This window comes from Diachasmimorpha longicaudata, chromosome 3 (genome assembly GCF_034640455.1).
Source record: "Diachasmimorpha longicaudata isolate KC_UGA_2023 chromosome 3, iyDiaLong2, whole genome shotgun sequence".
In the NCBI taxonomy this organism is placed as follows: Eukaryota; Metazoa; Arthropoda; class Insecta; order Hymenoptera; family Braconidae; genus Diachasmimorpha; species Diachasmimorpha longicaudata.
In genome coordinates this window covers 597,989-620,356 of record NC_087227.1, presented here as the reverse complement: position 1 = coordinate 620,356, position 22,368 = coordinate 597,989, and the positions used below count along the sequence as shown (strand labels likewise).

Here is a 22,368-nt window from a genome sequence, read left to right as displayed (position 1 = left end):
ACACGTCTGGGCGCTACATTGTGCGACTGCCACTTCGCACATCAACAGCAGCGCTCGGAGAATCGAGGAATAAAGCGCTTCGTCAGCTCCAGTCGGTGAAACGAAGACTAAACGCTAATCCTGACTACAGCAAACTCTACTATGACTTTATCAACGAATACGAAGCACTTGATCACATGCGACGTATACAACAAATATCAGAACCAGCAACAAACTACTACCTGCCACATCATGGGGTTCTGAGGGAAGATTCGCTAACCACGAAGCTTCGAGTAGTCTTCAACGGCTCCAACAAGACATCAACGGGTATCTCACTCAACGACATCCTCCACGCGGGCGGAAAGCTCCAAGTGGATGCAATGGATGCACTCACATGATTGAAACGACATCGACTCGTCTTCGGCACCGACATCGTTAAGATGTTTCGACAAATCAACGTACACCCTGACGATTGGAATCTTCAACGCATTCTTTGGATAGACGAAAATCAACAACTTGTGACATACCAACTAACAACGGTCACATATGGACAGAAATGCGCTCCATGGCTCTCTTTGAGAGTTCTTCAACAACTCGTCAACGATGAAGGTCAACGATTCCCTGCAGCAGTGCTACCGCTAACTAAAGGCCGTTATGTCGACGACATTTACGGTGGAGCGGACTCTGAGGGAGAATTCAAAGAAATGATAATTCAACTTCAACAGATCTGCCAGGCGGGCGGATTTCCACTTCAAAAGTGAACCAGTAATCGCCCAGAGATACTCCAACAGCTCAACTTGTCAACGGGACCGGCAGGTACAGTGCAATTCGAGGAAGCAGTCATCAAAACGCTCGGATTGTGCTGGCATCCAGCAACAGATTTATTTCAATATAAATCTAGAACATTCAACTCAACGAGCTTCACCAAGAGAGTACTGCTATCGGAAATAGCTCAAATTTTCGATCCTCTTGGATTCATCGCACCAGTCATTGTTCGAGGAAAAATACTCATCCAAGAGCTATGGCTGCTCAAACTCGCTTGGGATGATCAACTTCCACTCGACTATGTTCGAAGGTGGAAAGAGTTCAGGGAGGAACTCACGCAACTAAATCAACTGTCCATCCCAAGATGGCTAAATCTATCTCCAACGACTACCAACGTACAAATACATGGATTTGCCGACGCATCAACAGCTGCCATGGGAGCAGTCGTTTATCTACGAGTTCAACGAGACAACGAAACACCAACAATCAGCTTGGTGTGTGCAAAAACAAAAGTTGCACCACTGAAAAAGCTAACGATTCCACGCCTGGAGCTAATCGCGGCCCTTCTGCTAACAAAAATTGTGAGCTGGGCACAACAAACATTGGAAGTCAACGCAGAAACATACCTCTGGTCTGATTCTTCTGTAGCTTTGGCATGGATCAACAGCCATCCATCGAGATGGAAGGAATTCGTTTACAATAGAGTAACGAAAATCCAGGAAGCATTACCAACAGCCGTATGGAGACATGTCGGTGGGATTTACAACCCTGCTGACTTCGCTTCACGTGGCATCTCACCGAGCCAACGCAACGAACATCAGCTTTGGTGGAAAGGTCCTGACTGGCTAGCAAAACCGCCGTCAGACTGGCCACAAAATACAACCAGTGCTCCAACGGAAGTCTCTCTTGAAGAGAGATCAGCAACAGCTCACCCAGTAGCTGCTGAAGCTAGGCAGCATCCACTGACAGAGTTCCTCAACAGATATTCTACTTTATCAAAAGTATTACAAGTCACCGCAACGATGAATCGAGCCATCCAACGACTTCGACGACAACCAACGCCCGAATCATCAGTATTAACAACGATAGAACTCAACGAAGCGAGGACATTCTGGGTTAAGGTAACACAACACCAATACTTTGAATCTGTGTTTCAGAACTTGAATAGGGATATTCAACTACCTCGCCAACATCCACTGGCCAAGCTCACCCCGAGAATTGATGATCAAGGAATTCTCAGGCTTGGTGGACGACTAAAGAACTCATTGCTTGATCCAGACGATACTCATACAATTATCTTACCACGACAATCTCGCCTGACAACGCTCATCATCAACGAAGCTCACCAGAAAACACTCCACGGAGGAGTTCAACTCACCATGTCTTACACCAGACCGATAGTAAAACTTTGCTTGCTACCAACGGACCCAACACCAGCAGACCAACAAGATGACAACTAGAGATTACCATCAACAGAGGATTCATCACGCCTGATGAATGCGGCCGGGATGTTTAAACTATACCAAAAAAAACGCCCCCCAACTCAACGACAAGTGATCGATGAATTTCGGATACTTCCGGGGTTCATCGGGTCACTGGTCATCGGTCTCGGTCACCAATTTGAGACCCCCCCAAATCAGTCTTACAACGTATCTCCAACGTACCGGTCAACGTAATTCTATAATTGCGCATTTATCAACGTCTCTCAACTAAATTTCGAACCTCAACGATCCAGGATTTCACACGGGTGAAACCCAACGAACTTTGTGAAACTTGTATAGTTTTTTACAATTAGTGACAATAAACATACGAAGTTTTTATAACTTAGTGTCGTGTGTCTTCCATTGCATCTCACTACACCAATCCCAATTTTTCCGACGCCCGACCACCCAAAACAACGTTCCTCAACTAAACAGATCTTTTTTATTGTAAATTTAATTTACAACAAGAAAGGTCTCTTGACAAAACACTGTAGGGCTATTGCATCATGAGATAATTAACATTTAAACAATTAGCTTTGGAACGCCAAGGGGGATGCCAGCGATTTTCAGAATTTTTCCACCAAAAAACACGTTTTGCCAATTATCCTGTAAACAAATGGGTTTACAACATTTTGTCAAGACGGTTTTTTTGCCAGAAATTGCATTATAAATTGTGACCTTTTCCCTAATTTACTAATTATTTAAATTAGAGGGCGGGTCAATTATTAAATAAAAAAGGGGCAGAGGCTGTTTATCAAATACATTTATTAGAAATATTAATTAATATACGATACAGTGCTCAGTTGGAAAGATAATATTCATAATATTTGGTACGATTGACAGTAATGAAAATAATGCCTGTTTCTTGGAAATTCTCAGGGGCGGGGGGCAGGCAGGTCACTTGTCGGACCACTTTTGAATTTATACAAAGAAAAAAGGGGTGGCTCTACATTTGAGAAAAAAGGGGAGAATTGAGGGATCCAATGATAATAATAGTAAGAATAATACAATAATAATATTAATAATCTCTTGAGAAAGAATGATTAGAATCTACACCGTTGGAGGGGTTCCGCGAATCGTAATTGGGGGAAATGATGCCGCTGAGTGATGAGGGGAAAAGAAAGGGTACTCACTCGGCCGATGATTTTCCGAGTTCCTGGAGGTTTTGTCCTCCTTATTCGGGTCCTCTGGGTTTTGTGACTCTTCCTGGGGGAATCCTGGTCCAGTAGGAGCCTCTCTTCCAGCTCTGAAGTCCTGGGTCACTTCACCAATTCTCCGCGATTTATTATAATAATGATATTAATGATGGGCGCACTGAGTTATCCTAATCGACAGCCGAACGACGAGTGACGAGTTATTGGCCACTTGAGGAACTCCCCGAAGTATTCGGGGGTCCTCGGCCCAATTTCGTCCATTTCCGGGGTAGGTCATTTGTCTTCCCCTGATCCACCGATCGATGCTTTTGGGCATCTTCGGGGGCCGAGGGGTGGCGGGGTGACGCACTACGCAACGTGCGTGTGCGCCCGTTGTCCTGCAGCGCGTGGTGAACAGGGGACTGCGGCGGAGGGGGACGCGCTACGTCATCATCCTCTTCTCGTGAGTGTGACCGTGGTGAGTAGGGGACCGCGGGAAGGAGGGGGACGTCCTACGTCTTCCCATCCCTCAGTGGTGGTTCTTCTGGTGTTTCTCGCGCTGTCCGAGCGCGGTTAGTAGGGGATCGGGGGAAGGGGAAGGATTTAGGGGAAGGGGTTCTCCAACGGTGAGGAGAGAAATATATAAATAGTGGTAAGAATAGGGGGCGTGCGGAGGGGAAAATCAACATAACCTCTAAGGTTATGTTGCCTCGTCACAAAATATTAATTATCTTATGTAAAAATCGCGTAGATGTCTTAGTTTGTTAATTAATCGCGGATTTTTGTTTTAATTTCAAATCCAATTATTAAATAAACAAATGGATTTACGGGACCCGCCATAAGACATTTGTTGTGCACAATTTGATTCGCTGCAACAAATCTCTTGTGACAAACGGCCGTAAATCCATTTGTTTAGTTGATAATCAAGAAAACGCGGTTATTGCTCCGGATTCCGCGAAAATCGCGAGCTATCCCCTCGGAATTCCGACCTCGATTGTTTATTATTAATTATCTCGATAAGAGGATCTTTTACAGGATTTTGTCAAGAGACCTTTCTTGTTGTAAATTACATTTATAATAAAAAAGATCTCTTGACAAAACACTGTAGGGCTATTGCATCATGAGATAATTAACATTTTAACAATTATCTTTGGAACGCCAAGAGGGATGCCCGCGGTTTGCAGAATCTTGTCCTTTAATAAATAATAGTAATGTAAATAATAATCGGTTTTTAATCACCCTAGCGCCCCCCGCCCTCCTCTCTCTCTCACTCACTAGCGGAATGGAACGTCCGCCCGAGTAGAAGGGGAAGCACGCACACCGCTTACCCGCGGCACACGGACGTACAGCCGCGCAAAGCTCGCGCCCCATTGGCCGTTATTTTCACCCCCATATCTCGATAGGGGTGCGTCGGAGCGAAAAGTGGAAAAGGACTTTTCGGTTCCAAACCACCCCCCAAATACGCCGGTGCATTCTTAACAATATCATAAAAAGGACCCTGTATAACATCCGGTCGATCCGGGAAATTCGCGAGATTGCTGGTCTTATGATAATTTGTCGCGTCTCTCGCGCTCGTGTCTCCACTCTATCGATATACGTCACAATCTGAAAAATTTCCGGACCTCATCGGCATGACCAGAGCCGATAGTTGCCTTGGACACACCTGCGGCGACCGCTCTCATTGCATCCCTTCCAAATAGAGATGCGATCGTCACCGCAGTAATCACTGTATTAGACGCTGCGAAAAAACCCATCCGCTGGCGTGCCATTCTAGATACTGGGTCAAGTTCGAAATTTATGACAGAGAGCTTTGCAAATCAATTAAAATTGCCCCTAGAAAAGCTCAAACTGTCCATCGAAGCGATGGCAATTACAATTCTTCAACCAATCATCTAGTTACGGCAACGATCAACTCAAGATTAAATGGGTATGCCAGGACGGTAAATTTTTTAACCGTCCCAAATATTGGCAATTTATTCCCGATGCAGCCAATCAATCGGAGTGACCTCAATATCTCCAAGCACCTCCAGTTAGCAGATCCAGCCTTTGATCGACCTGCACCTGTCGACTTCCTCCTAAGTGTTGGAATCACACTCGTCTCCATCTGTCAAGGTCAAATCCAATTGAACGACCCCGGGGAGCCTGACATGAATCTACAGGAAACTCGTTTTGGATGGATCGTAGGGGGAAATGCACTAGCGAAAAAATCACTCACCAGAAAGAGCCCCGTGCAATCTTGCATTACTTCCATCGACACTGAGCTAAAAAATTTCTGGACAATGGATGATTTCAACACTTCCGTGCATCTGTCGAAGGAAGAGCAAGCCTGTGAGGATCACTTCAAGGAAAATACGACACGTGATGCAACTGGGAGATATGCCGTGGCCTTACAATTTAACGGGAAGGAGTCCCAACTGGGAAATTCTCGCGAGATCGCGAGAAAACGGTTCAAATCGTTGATGAGGAAATTCCAGCGCAATCCAGAGTTGTAAAAACAGTATTCTGCAGTGATGCAAGAGTACATCGACCTGGGCCATATGTCGGAAATACCTCAAAACACTGAAGACGAGAACTGTTTTTACCTGCCTCATCACGCCGTCGTAAAGGAGACCGGCCTCACCACCAAGGTTCGGGTCGTATTCGATTGGTCCGCGAAAGGGGAGAATCATCTCTCACTCAATGACACTCTCATGGTTGGACCCACGATACGAGAAGACATTTTTTCACTTCTTGCTCGTTTTTGCACGCACCAGTATGTCATCACCGCCGACATAGAGAAAATGTATCGGCAATTCTGGATTCGTGCAGAAGATCGACGATACCAACGGATTTGATGGACGGATCAGGATGGAAATGAGAAGGCCTTTCAATTGAATACAGTGACCTTTGGCCTTTCTTCAGCCCCTTATCTAGCCATCCGATGCGTCCATCAGTTGGCCGATGATGAGTGCCAGGAATTTCCCAATGCATCAAGAATCCCCAAGCGCGATTTCTATGTAGATGACTTACTATCAGGAGCTGATTCATTTGAGGAAGCGTTACAACTGCGAGACGAAATCACCGCATTACTCCAGACGGGACAGCTAAATCTACGGCAATGGGCTTCCAACGATCGTCGTCTTCTACAGGGATTGCCGCAGGACAGCATTAATTTAAAATTGAATATGTCTCACGACTCAACAGTAAAAACACTGGGCCTACACTGGGATTCATCACGTGATGTAATCGTCTATACGATTAAACCAATTCCCCTCCCCGGAAAGATTACAAAGCGGATTATATTATCGGAGGTGTCTAAAATCTTTGATCCTCTTGGATTCCTTGGCCCTGTGATTATCAAGGGGATGATGATTCTCCATCGGTTATGGATTGAAAAGCTGGGTTAGGACGATCCCATTCCGCTCAGTATCCTTACCGAGTGGAAAAATTATACATTTCAACTGCCCCAGCTAAACAACTCGTCTTTTGATCGGAAGGTAATTTCTGAAGCTAGAGATATCCAACTACACGGTTTTTGCGATGCCAGTCAGAAAGGGTATGGAGCTTGCATCTATTTGCGCTCCACTGATGCCCATGGGACTATACAATCACGGCTTCTCTGCGCAAAATATCGTGTCGCGCCCATCAGTTCTCCCACATTACGTCGGTTGGAACTAAGCTCAGCTCTACTACTATCCGATCTTTATGTCGCTGCTAAGCAAGCTATCACACATAACATCCAAAGAGTCATTTTCTGGTCAGACTCAATGATAGCCTCGCATTGGATCAAAACTCCTCGGAACAAGCTACTAGTTTTTGTAGCGAACCGAGTAACCAGCATCCAAGAAAAAACAACTGGAGCCGAATGTCGACACGTTCGCACTCAGGACAATCCCGCGGATCATATTTCCAGAGTCTTATTTCCCTCTGGGTTCGTCAAAGATCTTAATTGGAAACAGGGACCAACATGGCTCTCCGACGAGGAACACAACTGGATGGCATATAACATGAGTACACATTGTCGTAGGCCGATGAAACCGCGTGCAATAGCTTCGTCTTGTCGAACTACACGAGTGCAATGCGCGAAGTTTGCGTGCGAACAATTTGTCTTCGAGAAAAAGTAGATTATACATATGCGTTTTTACGACATCGTGGGTATCACTTTTTTTTGGCCGCACGTAGACAAAATCTGGCATCATATTCGGTTTCAGCACGTCGAATAACCAAGGAAACTGATGCAACATCGTTTTTTTTGCGACCACAGCTCACGAAAAACTCAATCATATAAGTTGATATTCGCGTTCGATATGATGGCATATAACTTGAGTACACATTGTCGTAGGGCGATGAAACCGCGTGCGATAGCCTCGTTTTGTCGAACTACACGTGTGCAATGCGCGAAGTTTGCGTGCGAACAATTTGTCTTCGAGAAAAAGTCGTTTATACATATGCGTTGTTACGACATCGTGGGAATCACTTTTTTTTGGCTGCACGTAGACAAAATCTGGCATCATATTCGATTTCAGCACGTCGAATAACCAGGGAAACTGATGCAACATCGTTTTCTTTGCGACCACAGCTCACGAAAAACTCAATCATAGAAGTTGATATTTGTGTTCGATATGATGGCATATAACTTGAGTACACATTGTCGTAGGCCGATGAAACCGCGTGCAATAGCTTCGTCTTGTCGAACTTTACGAGTGCAATGCGCGAAGTTTGCGTGTGAACAATTTGTCTTCGACAAAAAGTCGATTATACATATGCGTTTTTACGACATCGTGGGAATCACTTTTTTTTGGCTGCACGTAGACAAAATCTGGCATCATATTCGATTTCAGCACGTTGAATAACCAGGGAAACTGATGCAACATCGTTTTCTTTGCGACCACAGCTCACGAAAAACTCAATCATAGAAGCGACGCATAGCCATTCCCAAGCTGTCTCGTCGCGAGACATCTCAATCATAGAAGCGACGCGGAGCCATTCCCAAGGTGTCTCGCGACGAGACACCTTGGGAATGTCTCGCGACGAGACACCTTGGGAATGGCTCCGCGTGAGGGTAGCGTCGTGGGTATCATGGCTGATACTGGGGAAGGTCCTGGTCGGGCCTCCACGGCTTCTGGTGTAGGGTCCATCAACGGGATAGATGTTCGGAGGTTGTCCGTGGTGTGGGTCCCGGTAGATTCGGCGAAGGCCAATTGTGTGAGCCCCCCTCTGGTTTGCCCCTGTTCATAGGCTCCCGAAGTCTGGGTGGCTGGTGCCGCTGTGCGTGTCCTGATGCGAGTGGACGGCGGTTGGGATGCCTCTGAGACTCTACTCCTGGGAGCGGGACTACTTCGTAATATTCGAACGACTCCGATCGGCCGTGGTTGTGGTATTTTGGTGGCTCGTAATTTAGATACTCCTCGGGTGCGGGTTGCTGGTGTAGTGGTCTTTGAGATGGACTCGGCCGAAATGTCAAAAACCTTGTCCCCTTCGGTCAAGTCGACTTGCAGAGTGTCGGATCCTGCCCCAGAAGATGTGTTTCTAGAGGAGTTCATATGTAGAGCCGCCAGCGTTAGCTCATTCAGGTGGGACAAGGAGGTGGAAGTTGGCCTGATATCGGGGAGTGGCATCCTCACGATCTCCACCCGACATGGTCGAGAGGCAATCACCTTGGGTAATTGCCTGGACCTTGCCTCCCTGGACTTGGCTCTAGTTCGGCTGTCCTTACCGGCTGTCGGTTTCCGGGTTCGTCTCAACCATCTGACTCCGATTATTCTCCCCCCAGACGCTGGCGGTACTGGAGGCGCGACTTCGGCCGCTCGGTGTTGAGGATATCCTACTCAGATCTTCCCTGATTGGTTCTCGGGCCAGGAAGAGTTTGGTAGACGCCCCTAGAATGGCCATGAGAAGGTCGTGCTGAGCCCCTGGTTGGACCTGGTCGAGTTGGTCCAGTTGAGCTTGGAAGGGAGACAGCTCGGCCCTCAGGAGGTCCATTGACATTCGTGGGGTTTCCTCGCCTAGGGTGTCGTCGTGTGGTGTTAATGACGCTACAGGGCGTAGCTCTGGTCCGATGTGGTCATCCTCCATGATTGCCCCTGTTGAGGATTCTTGGGCTTCTAACGAGATGCCGAAACTCTGTAACACCGCGCTGACCGAGTTGACTAATGGGTTTTCGTGTGTATCCTCGTCCTAGAAGGTGATAGTAGCGTAAGCGGACAAAATCACATATGGCCATATAGGGGTTAGGAGATAAGCCATACCATTAGATTCAGGCTGAGAAAGCAAGGTAGGGATTATTGAAGGGTGTTCGTTTTCCGGGTGGGGCATTTGGGATGACACTCGTTAGGATGGCTATTAGGAAGTAGGTAGCTTTGTGGGGTTCCCGTGGGTTCGCCTTTTTACCCACCCACTTCGAAGTCTGGGTCCACCGAATGGTTGATTCAGGTGGTTAGATTTTTAGGTAGCACCAACAGGTAGCCTCATGCCGATGGCTTGAATAGATTAGGACCCTTGTAGGTAGCCTGGGTTATGGCATATAGGTAGCGTTAGGTTGATGCAGTATAGCATTCAATCTTCCTGAAGGTAGCTTGGGTTGTCGGACTTACCGGGTAGTTGATTAGGTAGCGCCAAGCCGAAGAAGTGTTTCACTTCGTCAATCCCGAATTGAAGACAGCTTGACCTTACCGATGTGAAGGTAGCAAATTTATTTAAATATGGAGCGTAGGTTGTCGGGCTTACGGACATTAGAAGAATAGGTAGCGTCCGGCCGAAGAGTAATTTCCCGTTTACCATTCTTTTAAAGGGGGTCGATATGGTTTGAGGTCCTGTATCGAAGTTTCCCCTTTCGATCTACCTAGCACATCAGAGAGCTCATAACGGGTACGCGAAATCTTTTTCGTAACGACGTATGGTCCTTCGAACAGCTTAGCCAGCGAGGCAGAGAACTGTTTGGCAGCGTTAGAGAGCGGATGAGATTTACGTAAAACTAAATCTCCGTTTTCGAATTCGCGATCGTGGTGCCGCAAATTGTAATAGTTTGCCGTTGTTGGGCTTCCTCGAGCGCGTGAGAGATGATTTTACGTAAGGTAGCTAATTTTGTCATTCGTTCGATCCATTCCTGGGGATCCCTCGGGACTATTTCGTTGTCGTCCTCAATTTCGCGACGTAGGGAGATAGCTGGTGTCGATTCTCGACCGAAGTTAGTGAAAGCAGGGGTGCTTTGTAGGGAGTTATGGAGAGCAGTATTGTAGGCGAACATAAAGTCGTGTAAGTGAGCTTCCCACTGCTTCTGGTTTTCTCCAGTAAAGGCGCGTGGCATCATTTTGATGACTCGATTAACGCGCTCGACGGGATTCGCTTGCGGATGGTATGCTGGGGTCGTTTTGTGTTCCAGGCCTGTCAGTTCGGTCAGGGAGCGTACGTCACGGTTGACGAACTCCGTGCCATTATCAGTGAGCAGTATTCTGGGTGTACCCCATCGCGAGATAACTTGATGTTCGAGCACTTCGCGTATCTTTTTACCGGTCGCTGACCGCAAGGGAACGACTTCAATCCATTTAGTAAAAAGATCTTGAATTACCAGAATGTAGCGAAATCCGGACCTGCTTGGGGTAATCGTCCCCATGATGTCCGCCGCGATGGTCTTTCATGGCTCTTCGATTATTCGTTGACCCATCAACCGTGCCGGAGCTGATTGCTCGACTTTACATTCCTGACAGGTAACGCAATGACTAACGAAGGTAGCAATGTCATGTAGCATGGACGGCCAGTGGTATTTGAGAGAAACTCGTCGGTAGGTCTTATCGATTCCTAAATGACCGGATTGTGGTAGCTCGGGAGATTCTCTCATCACTTGTTTTCGTCACTCTGTAGGTAGCACTACCTTCCAGGCATCTAAGTCTTCTAACTCCGTGCTTATGAAGCGGTTCGAGCGATGGATGTACAGACGTCCACCTACGACACAGTAGTCGGAGAACTTATCAGGAGCATGTAGCACGTCTCGGTAGCGACGTTTGTACCACCTGTTCTTAGATTCGTCGAAGATAGCTAGAAGTTCCCGAAAAGTAGCGAGAGTTTCCCCTGGAGGGTTGGTTATTCTCTCAGGGGCTCTGGATAGCGCGTCTGGCACGTGGTGGAGTGCGCCCTTCCGGTCGACTATGGTGTAGTCATATTCCATAAGACCTAGAGCCCATCTCGCGAGTCGACCGGTCGGATATCTCAAGTTGTTTAGCCAGCGTTGGGAACTATGATCCATAATGACAGTGAAGGAATATCCTTCTAGGTAGCAACGAAACTTCTCAATCGACCAAATGACCGCGAGACATTGTTGTTCAGTAACGGTGTAGTTTCTTTCGGCATCGGTAAGGGAGCGACTTGCGTAGGCTATTACGCGTTCTACACCATCGATTTCCTGAGTGAGTACGGCTCCAAGGGCTACGCCACTAGCGTCTGTCTGAAGGACAAACGGTTTATCGAAGTCTGGACATGCCAGTGTTGGAGCCGACGTTAAGTGAGCTTTCAAGGTAGCAAAGGCGAGTTCTTCAGCAGGAGACCATTCCCACGCCTGGTCGTTACGAAGTAATCTAGTGAGCGGTTGTGCACAGATATCGGAGTTGGGTATGAATCTCCGATACCATGAAGCCATACCCAAGAATCTACGTAGTTGCTTCAAGTTTCGTGGCGCTGGGAAATTTAGTACGGGGTCGACCTTCTCGGGGTCAATCTGTAATCCAGCGCTATTTACGAGGAAACCAAGGTAGCGTACTTGAGAACAACAGAAATGACTCTTTTCGCGGTTCACGACTACAGTAGCTTCGCGTAATTGCTGGAGAACATTTGTTAGCCATACGAGATGCTCCTCGAAAGTACGCGTAACAATAATAATATCATCGAGATAGACGAATACATTTGGATACATTGGAATCCCGATGACTTTATCGATTAGTCGCTGAAAGGTAGCTGGAGCGTTAGTCAACCCGAATGGCATGCGCTTGAACTTAAAAAGTCCTCGTCCGGGGACAACGAAAGCGGTAATTTCACGTAATGAGGCAGCCAAAGGTATCTCAAAAAAAAGCCTGGCTCAAGTCTAAGGTAGTAATATAGTGAGCTTGTCACTATATTACTACCTTAGACTTAAGCCAAGGTAGTAATATAGTGAGCTTGTCACTATATTACTACCTTAGACTTAAGCCCGCGGTTTCATCGGCCTACGACAATGTGTACTCAAGTTATACGCCATCATATCGAACACGAATATCAACTTCTATGATTGAGTTTTTCATGAGCTGTGTTCGCAAAGAAAACGATGTTGTATCAGTTTTCTTGATAACCACGACGTGCTGAAACCGAATATGATGCCAGATTTTGTCTACGTGCAGCCAAAAAAAAGTGATTCCCACGATGTCGTAAAATCCCATATGTATGATCGATTTTTTCTCGAAGACAAATTGTTCACACGCAAACTTCGCGCATTGCACTCTTGTAATTTGACAAGACGAAGCTATTGCGCGCGGTTTAGTCGACCTACGACAATGTGTACTCAAGTTATATGCCATCATATCGAACACGAATATCAACTTCTATGATTGAGTGTTTCGTGAGCTACGGTCGCAAAGAAAAAGATGTTGCATCAGTTTTCTTGGTTATTCAACGTGCTGAAACCGAATATGAAGCCAGATTTTGTCTACGTGCAGCCAAAAAAAGTGATTCCCACGATGTCGTAAAAACGCATATGTATGATCGACTTTTTCTCGAAGACAAATTGCTCACACGCAAACTTCGCGCATTGCACTCGTGTAGTTCGACAAGACGAAGCTATTGCACGCGGTTTCATCGGCCTACGACAATGTGTACTCAAGTTATATGCCATCATATCGAACGCGAATATCAACTTCTATGATTGAGTTTTTCGTGAGCTGTGGTCGCAAAGAAAACGATGTTGCATCAGTTTCCTTGGTTATTCGACGTGCTGAAACCGAATATGATGCCAGATTTTGTCTAGGTGCAGCCAAAAAAAGTGATTCCCACGATGTCGTAAAAACGCATATGTATTGTAACGTGACATTTTCTATGGGGGTCGGAAAATGCCCATCACCTTCGCCCTACTTCCCCTTTATCTAATTAGACTCAAAAATTGAAATCAATGGGCGCCAGATACTTTTTAAGCCGGAAGTATCAAACCGGAATTTTGACTGAACCTCCATCATTGAATTCCAAAATACGCAAAAACGAAAACGTAACTAAAATCTATATCTAAAAGAAAAAGAGAGGCAATTAGATTTCGGGGAAAGGTAATGGTCCTCGGGTCGCTCAGTGTGCTAGGTTGTGGAGAGAGGGGTGGGTTTCAGGTGGAACTAGAGGTATCGGCTCGCAAAATAAAGGATTTAGGAAGGAAAAATAAATTTTAAAAAACAGTCACAAGAATAATTAAATTACGTATATTCTTCCAAACTTTCCGCCCTCCCAATTATCCACAAATGACATACAAAACTTTCCTAACATTACTTTTCTTCGACGTTCCTTTTAATTTCTTTCAATTTTGGCCAGGATTAATAACCCTGGATAATCTTTAATAAATTCCCAATTACTATCAAAGCTTCAGGATGTTACTAAATACTTCGTCTAATTCCATAAATACGTGTCCCCTTAAAAATTCTCCTCCGAACAAGGTGCAAATAATCAACAAATCTTAGAGATTTTGCAACGCATCTAATCCAACGCGTGCGAGAGAGAGAGATAGTGAGCGAGAGAGACGGACGCGAAACCCACCACGCATGGTGGAGATTTTCAAAGGCCGGAACTCACGCTTCCGGAGATTCGCGAAAACGCCTAATCCGTAGAGGCGAAACTCAAAAACTTTAGCCCATTAAATCGCGATACCCTAGTAGCTACTTTCAGTAAAATTTCAACGATTTTCAATCATTTCTGGCCGTAACAGGATCACCGTAATCCTGTCGGAAACGCGAACGTACTTCAATGGGCCCACCCAAGGTGTTACACCAAGGGAGGAATTAACCGGTAAACCGGTGATTTACCATATCTCGAAAACGGCTGAGTGGATTTCCGAAATCCAACAGCCTATTTTAAGAGAATACTTCCCCGAACAATCTCACAAAATGTTGAGAGATTTCGCATCATTACTGGCCGACCGGGAACCATTAGAAGTTCCGGCGGAATCTCGATCGGGAGATCGAACGGGGGGGGGGATGATGCAATCGCCACCCCGCTCTATCCTTTACACTACTACGCAATAGCGCAACCATTATTTCACCCTTCCTTTTATTCACTCATTACAGCTTGGAGTTACCAAATAAGAAACACTAATTAAACTCTCCAGAAGGATTTTTGGGCCAGGTAAAACCTGGAGAACACTCGTACCCTATTGACGGGTAAATCGTTACAACTTGGGGAAATGATTATTAACCCTGATCGTAAACCGCCCGGAAGTGGAGAAAGGGCACTTTGGGCTTAACCCAAAATGAATAAATAAAACAATTATCTCACCATTAAATCTAGGCGTCTACGCCTGCCTTTTCCCTTCATTTTGGACTCAACAAAACTTTATTGTAAACAGGTTAAACTTTTCAACTTCTGCCTTCGATTAACGGATCCCGACTGATCGATCACGTCGATGTGATCTGATGGGGACGGACCGGGAGGCTCCGCCCTATTTCCCGAGGTCCTCCCGAAATTTTCCGAGGGGCACCGCGTAGTGTCACCCTCTCTATTCTAATTCCAACCGTAGTCCTGATTCTCCCTTTTACCGAGCGGGCTCTAAGGACGTGATTGCTCACTAGGGTTTCTGGGGTTTTGGCGCTTCCTGCGGGTTTGACTCTCCGGGATCTAAGGGGGTTAAATAAATCCGCCAAAAAACAAAAACAAAACATGTTTTTGTAAAAAAATGCGCCAAGCATATATTTCGATGTTGTTCATTTGAAAAACAAAATTGAAAAAAAACTTAAAACAACAATTACTTACAAAGTGAAGCCACAATTATGGAAATTTGAAAAAACTACAGAAATAACAAAAGACGCCAAGCTCATTGATTGAATTTACCAGTGGAGAAAGCTGGTGATAATAGGAGTCCTTAAACCCTTTTTGAGTTCTCTATGAATATTTTGACTAAGACGAGTACCATAATATCCTACAAAGGACATCGCAGTCAATTCAAATACTCGACTCAAATCGACAGGGGTAAAAAGTCCTTTGTGAATCAAAAAATTATTCAGCCATATGGTCAGGATCAACGTACTTGGCGCGGTTTTTTCGAAACTCACCACTTTCTCTTTAGAACTAGCGACAACAGAGTACTTTCCTCTATTACACGAACTGTCGTTTAGTCTGGGAATTCTAGGGGAATCAACAAAGCGAAAAATTGAACCGAAAGTTCCATCTGGTTATCGTGAAAAGGTCTATGAGTTTGATAATCTTGACGAGCAGACCATCGGACTAGGGAATTTTCTACAATTCAACTATGTTCGAGACACTAACTAGCGTAGGTCGACGGTTGATGCATAGGGATGAGAATCTTGACGAGCAGATCATCGGACTAGTGAATTTTCTACCATTCAACTATGTTCGAGACACAAACTATCGTAGTTCCTCAGTTGATGCATAGGGATGAAAGATTCTTACGACGAACTTCTCAGTCAGCAGTGCTATACGGGTCAGCACTGCTCAGGTCAAGTCTCACGGGCGGTTTTTAACGAAAAAAGGAAAGATCGCATATCCAAATAGGCTAGGTCATCAGGAAAGACCGCGCCAAGTACGTTGATCCTGACCATATGGCTGAATAATTTTTTGATTCACAAAGGACTTTTTACCCCTTTCGATTTGAGTCGAGTATTTGAATTGACTGCGATGTCCTTTGTAGGATATTATGGTACTCGTCTTAGTCAAAATATTCATAGAGAACTCAAAAAGGGTTTAAGGACTCCTATTATCACCAGCTTTCTCCACTGGTAAATTCAATCAATGAGCTTGGCGTCTTTTGTTATTTCTGTAGTTTTTTCAAATTTCCATAATTGTGGCTTCACTTTTTAAGTAATTGTTGTTTTAAGTTTTTTTTCAATTTTGTTTTTCAAATGAACAACATCGAAATATATGCTTGGCGCATTTTTTTACAAAAACATGTTTTGTTTTTTTTTTTTGGCGGATTTCAAGCATTTTTTCAAAATGGACAAGAGATTTCATACCTCCACTACCCAAGCTACTATCGAATGAGAGTCTTACTATTACTTAGATTTGCTCCGTTCTAAAAATAAAAGATAGACATCCTTAGAATTTCTCGACCATCGCATTTTGGCAATGTTTGTATCGTCTGTTTTTATCCATTCGGTTTTCTTATCCCTAAGCAGTCTAATATAGTGGTGGTTTTTTCCGATTTTGCCATGTAACACGGCACTATGGACGGAATATGAATCACCACAGATTTCAACTATAGTTGTTGGAACTGCTTTAAGTTTCCAACTGCTGATTTTTTGTTTAACATCCTTTTTATTGAACGAAAAAATGTTCAATTTTACAATAAGTACCCCGCAGCTACTACTTAAGCATGTTTTTCGTGAAGCATCAGTGACATGTCCACAATTATCACAATGTTGTGAAACGTCGTACCAACATGACAGTGATCTTTTGATCAAATCATCTAAGGACACTGGTTCTTTGATGTTATTAAATGATAAACTCAAAACAATATTATTCTCTTTTGAAGTTTTCATATAATTACATACTTTACATCGATCAAGATGAGTAAATTCATGTTTTAAATTTTGTTGTAAATCACGCACTTGGTCACATAAGCGCTCCAGAAAGATTACGGGATCCTGCTCGTTATCAAGAGAAAATTTATCATCGACGAATTGTATGAGTGCACTTGCATTCAAAATTTCAGAGCCTTCTATGTATTTTTTCAATAATTCATTTATTACTGAGTGCTCATCTTCGGGGGTGAGCAACAGTACTTGGCGTATTACGAGGGACCGAAATATGCATTGAATTACTGCATTAGCATAACTGGCACCACCGGCAGAATTGCATAGCCCACAGATAGACGAACTTATATCGACTTGTTTATTTTCTACATTCGTCTCATCATTTGAACCAATTTCAAAAGCCCACTGGGTGTCCCATACCTTCGGTCAATATTTATCGGGCAGAGGTATTTGTTTCATATCAGGTCTGTATTTTGCCCCAAGTCTATTGGATTCTTCAATGGACGTAATGGAAGCTTTTGCCGAAGATGGATCGAAATTGATCAAATGGCCGCCTCCCAATGTAGTTACTCGTGTAAGAGCGACGTACGTTTGGCCAGAAGAAAATATGGTTTGTCCCACATCCATAACAGCAAGGTGTAAACTCAAGCCTTGACTCTTATGAATTGTAAATCCATAGCTCAAACAGATGAGAAACTGTCGTCTCGATATGTAAGCTCCACTCATGATTTCGAATTTTACGTCGATACGTTCAATTTCGCATTCTTTCCCCGATTCTAGGCGAACGGTTATAGAATTTATATATTCTGCTGCCTTATTAACGGATTTAGTAACTGCTGTTACAACTCCAATAGTTCCATTAACCAAACCAGATCTGATTCTCTCTAATCTAAAATTAAACAGTTGTCTCAACTGGTCGCGTTTCAGGATTCATCCAGTGTGATAGCTCCTGCTGACCATTGGATGATTCTGATAAATGTCTATATGTTACCAGATCTGATTCTCTCTAATCTAAAATTAAACAGTTGTCTCAACTGGTCGCGTTTCAGGATTCATCCAGTGTGATAGCTCCTGCTGATCACTGGATGATTCTGATAAATGTCTATATGTTACCAGACCTAATTCTTTCTATTCTAAAATTAAACAGTTGTCTCAACTGGTCGCGTTTCAGGATTCATCCAGTGTGATAGCTCCTGCTGATCACTGGATGATTCTGATAAATGTCTATCTGTTACCAGATCTGATTCTCTCTAATCTAAAATTAAACAGTTGTCTCAACTGGTCGCGTTTCAGGATTCATCGAGTGTGATAGCTTCTGCTGATCACTGGATGAATTTAGTAAATGCCTATATGTTATGTTCGCCAATTAATTTAAAATTAGAAAAATCAAGTTGAAAAATTGTGGAAGAATAATAATAAATTCGTGTCCTAGCTCGTCTTAACGTGAAAAAAATTGATTATATCATCAAGCTAAAGAAATTGCTCAAGCACATTTAAATACCAATATAAGCAAGTCTTATTTAATCCTAATAACTGTTATCGCACAAAAATAAACCTGGACAGAATTCGATTGGTCGCATCTCTCACTCTCTCTTCCTTTCATTCTTGTTTTCATGCTCACGTTATATGGAAACTAAAATCGTTACTTCTTGTACTGAATTGCCAGAAGAAAAAAATACAAGTTATTGATAATTTGCATAATTTGAGGGTAACAATTAAGTCGTCGACTGATAAATTTGAGTTATTTTGAAGAGTTCAGTCAAAGAGGATAGATCAAAGTAGAGGCTCAGTTCTGGGGGTTTGACTGACGCCAGTTTCTCCACGTTACCGACACGATTTCACCCCCGAGGAGACGGGGCGCCACGAGTCCTACTGGGGTATCTGCATATCGGCCAAGCGGGGGGGCTCCGTTCGTATTTGTTCAACTGTACAAATGATCAACTGTACACAAAATTTTCAGACGGTGAGAGCACGACTGTGAAGGGATTCAACTGTCGAGAGAAAAAACTAGGCTGTACATGTGGACCCAGCGCCACATGTACAGCCTGGTTTTTTAGAATTTTAGAATTTTCAAACGGTGCTCTCACCGTTTGAAAATTCTGTGTACAGTTGATCATTTGTACAGTTGAACAAGTACGAACGGAGCCCCCCCGCTTGGCCGATATGCAGATACCCCAGTAGGACTCGTGGCGCCCCGTCTCCTCGGGGGTGAAATCGTGTCGGTAACGTGGAGAAACTGGCGTCAGTCAAACCCCCAGAACTGAGCCTCTACTTTGGTCTATCCTCTTTGAGTTCATTTTCGACGATCTCTAGGTCCACGACACTTTTGCCAACCTCTCATTTCTCGCGCTCGTCGCTGATTGCGAACCGACCACACAGCGCCCGTAGGAAACAAATGCTGTCAACTGTTGAACAAAAATCTGACTGTTTCATTCTGAGATAATCGGACCGTGGAAAATATGTAAAAAAATCCGTTGCTATGCGCGGATCTTTTTAATCAGGCGTTTAATTCGGAAAAACTTGACATAAATGAATATAGCATAGGCGGTTTAGGTAATGTAACTAAGTGTATTTTTGCTGCAAATTGCCGCGTTTTCACTCAGTTACGGAAATTAGTTTTGGAGGTAGTGGAAGGGGTAGTTGTGTCGTGTATAGATACTTGGGAGCACTCGGCTTATTTATTCGAGGTTTCGAAATATATACTTGGCCGATACGCTCCCGCGTATCTCGATGTATTAAAAAAACGAAAACTAATGACGCAAACCCTAAACAGCCAGGCAATTCGTCGAAGGCAGGGGCTGTACGTGCTTCGAGCGACCTTCCACCAAAAAAAGAAACTAAAACGTAGGTAATTAATCCCCCTCAAATTCGCGTTTTGGAGCGCCGGTATTTCAGCCGGGCTTATTCAAATGCCCGTAGAATTAACGGAGGGTGAATCCCATACAGAACTACCGGATGACTCGTAATTTGGCCCTTCTTCGCGATAATTTTAATGGGCCCACAAAACTCTTACATGGGTCGGTAAAAGGCGAACAATTTCTCAATTGACCACCCGAGGGTGGAGGGGAAAATCTAAAATCCCTATTTTCCGGGTTTAGCCACACCGGGGTGGAATAGTACGAAAATAAATAAATAATTCTCTCGCTCTCTTCCCTCTCACTCACGCTTTTTAAACCACTCGTCTTTTCGGGGTTTGGTGTTCTCCCTCCCGTCTTTGGGTTCTCAACAGACATCCCCAAATGTCTGTTACACTCCCCTCCTTTGACGGTCCTTATCCGGGTAGGCCTTGGTGTTGTTGGCTGAGGGTGGTTTTGGTTGGTCCATCCTGTGTCTGGTGTTGAGATGTAGGGTTCGACGTCTGTGGTTGAACCTATGGCCTGAGATGACGGAGGAGCCGAAAGAAAACCTCGAAGATACTTATCACAAGTTTTTATTAATTGGTCCATCAGTCTTATAATGGTTGAGCCGCCTGGGCCATTATCACAATGTTTTTGCGCTACTGGAGCGTGATGTAGAGAGGAAAAAAAAGCAAAATTAAGATATCATATTCGATAGTTTTTGTCGTAATGACTGAGAAGAAATAATATATAAAACCGAAACGGTAAACAAAAAAAAAATCCCAACGACAAAAGAAAATGTGAGGATTGGTGCCTCGTTGGTGATAATAATTAAACAAAAGAAAAACAACAAAAAAAAGGAGAACAAAAGATGTCTCTTGGGCCCTGCCTCCCGTAGTGACCGCGACTCAGTGGTGCGGAGGATACCTGGATCCCCAGGCTCTGGAGGGGCCAGGCTGGTGACTGGGACTGTACCCAACAGACGATCGTCGGCCTGTGAGGAGCTCCGCAATGGCCGCTACAGTCTCCGCTTCCAGTGTGACCGTTCCTGGTCTCATTGCGGATGATGTTGATGGTAGTGGGGGCGTCGCTGCCGTTCTTCTGGAGAGATCATGGGTCTCTCTATCAGGATCTGGAGGGTATTGGTCACCTCCGGGACTATAATGGTCCCAAGAATTTTGGTAGCCTGGATAATCCCCGAACTGCGTATCGTGTGGAGGAAATCCGGAGGAAGTGACCCAGTATGGTGGTGATGGGGGCTGGTTCATATAATACCCTCGACCTCCCGACGTGCGTCTCGGACGTGTAGGTGGGCGGTCGATGCCTGGAGAGGAGTTCGAGGGGTTTTCCCTTCCCGAGTTGAGATTCCTCAAGGTGGTCGAGGAGCGTAGAGCCCCGTGGTTCGCCCTTAGGGGGATAGCCGCTGATCGCGGAGATGTCTCGTCTCGTGTGGGGGTCTCCCGGGCGCAGCGACTAGTCACCGCGGCAGCCCATTCCGTTTTATGTGTAGGGCAGGGTCGATTTGCCGTAACCCTGTAGGGACATTTCCCACAGTACTTTTCCCCCGTTGGATTTGGACAGTCGGCAGGTCGGTGTCCATGACGACGGCAGTCAAAACACCAAATTCGTTTCTTTCTGGAACTGCGATTTTGGTTACCGGTGGTGTTTTCTGGATTTCCTTTGGTGCTCTGGGGGCCAGTCTTTTGGTTGACTGGAAGTTGCTTGGAGGTTGGTCCTCTAGCTGGGGTTGTGGATTCCCCGGGTGTTGTAGTTGGGGGATGTTTGGAGGCCGGCCCGGAGGCGGAGGGGTTTGGGTCAGGGATATGGCTCACTGAAGGGCAAGAGGGTTTGGCGGGAGTCAAGTCCACTGGAGCCGTTGAGGTTTCAGCTCTAGGGAGGTCCGGGTGTCTCGGAGGGGGTATGACCTCTACCACTTGGGGTTCGATGCACGAGGATGGTGCAGGATGGGCCTCTTGACCGAGACTTGTACCGGAGAGGGAGGCTCGTTCCTCATCCTGGAGATCAACCAGCAGAACGTCGGTGGTATACGTGTGAGGAGTCCCGGGCACCGATTCTTCCATCTCCATGGGGGTGTGTGCTTCCCGTTTCTCATCCGTAGCGCGTACGGGGCAGCTCGTAACTGGGTTGGTGGCTCCCTGGTCAGAGGGTCCCGATGAAGATGAAGAGCAGGACGAGGATGTCGAGGAGGATGATGATGACGACGAGGAGGACGATGATGAGGACGAGGAGGACGAGGAGCTGGTGGATGAGCGACGCCCTCGCTTCAGGGTCCCCACGGGAGCTGGTAAGGGGGGAACGACGTACCTCAATCTGGGGATGTACCTGAGGGGTTGCAGGCTACAGGTTTGGAGGGCCTGTAGAAATCCCCGTTTCTTCTTCTCCAGCCTCCTTATGTCCGGCAACCATGGCCGAAGGGGCTCCCAATAGTCATCGATATGAGGGGGCGTCGTATTTAGAGGTAGCCTCTCCAGAA

At 45.3% G+C, this 22,368-nt stretch overlaps 2 protein-coding genes across 2 annotated transcripts; one reads left to right on the top strand and one right to left on the bottom strand.

The window, feature by feature from the left end:
• The first annotated feature begins 419 nt into the window (after positions 1–419).
• Positions 420–2,204, top strand: LOC135159918 (uncharacterized). The gene is made up of 2 exons (XM_064115981.1): positions 420–713; positions 771–2,204. Exons 1-2 carry the CDS (start codon positions 420–422, stop codon positions 2,202–2,204), a joined length of 1,728 nt encoding a protein of 575 aa, XP_063972051.1.
• Positions 2,205–20,782: 18,578 nt separating this feature from the next.
• LOC135159912 (uncharacterized) lies at positions 20,783–21,955 on the bottom strand. The gene has a single exon (XM_064115976.1). The coding sequence runs from the start codon at positions 21,953–21,955 to the stop codon at positions 20,783–20,785; it is 1,173 nt and encodes a 390-aa protein (XP_063972046.1).
• Between the last annotated feature and the right edge of the window lie 413 nt (positions 21,956–22,368).

What these genes read in the sequence shown, in the direction of transcription:
- LOC135159918 (XM_064115981.1), top strand. Translation starts at nt 420, where the DNA reads ATGTTTCGACAAATCAACGTACACCCTGACGATTGGAATCTTCAACGC. An exon ending in AACTTCAACAGATCTGCCAG is followed by an intron (nt 714 to 770) that starts GCGGGCGGATTT and finishes ATACTCCAACAG; the next exon opens with CTCAACTTGTCAACGGGACC.
- LOC135159912 (XM_064115976.1), bottom strand. Translation starts at nt 21,955, where the DNA reads ATGGAAGAATCGGTGCCCGGGACTCCTCACACGTATACCACCGACGTT.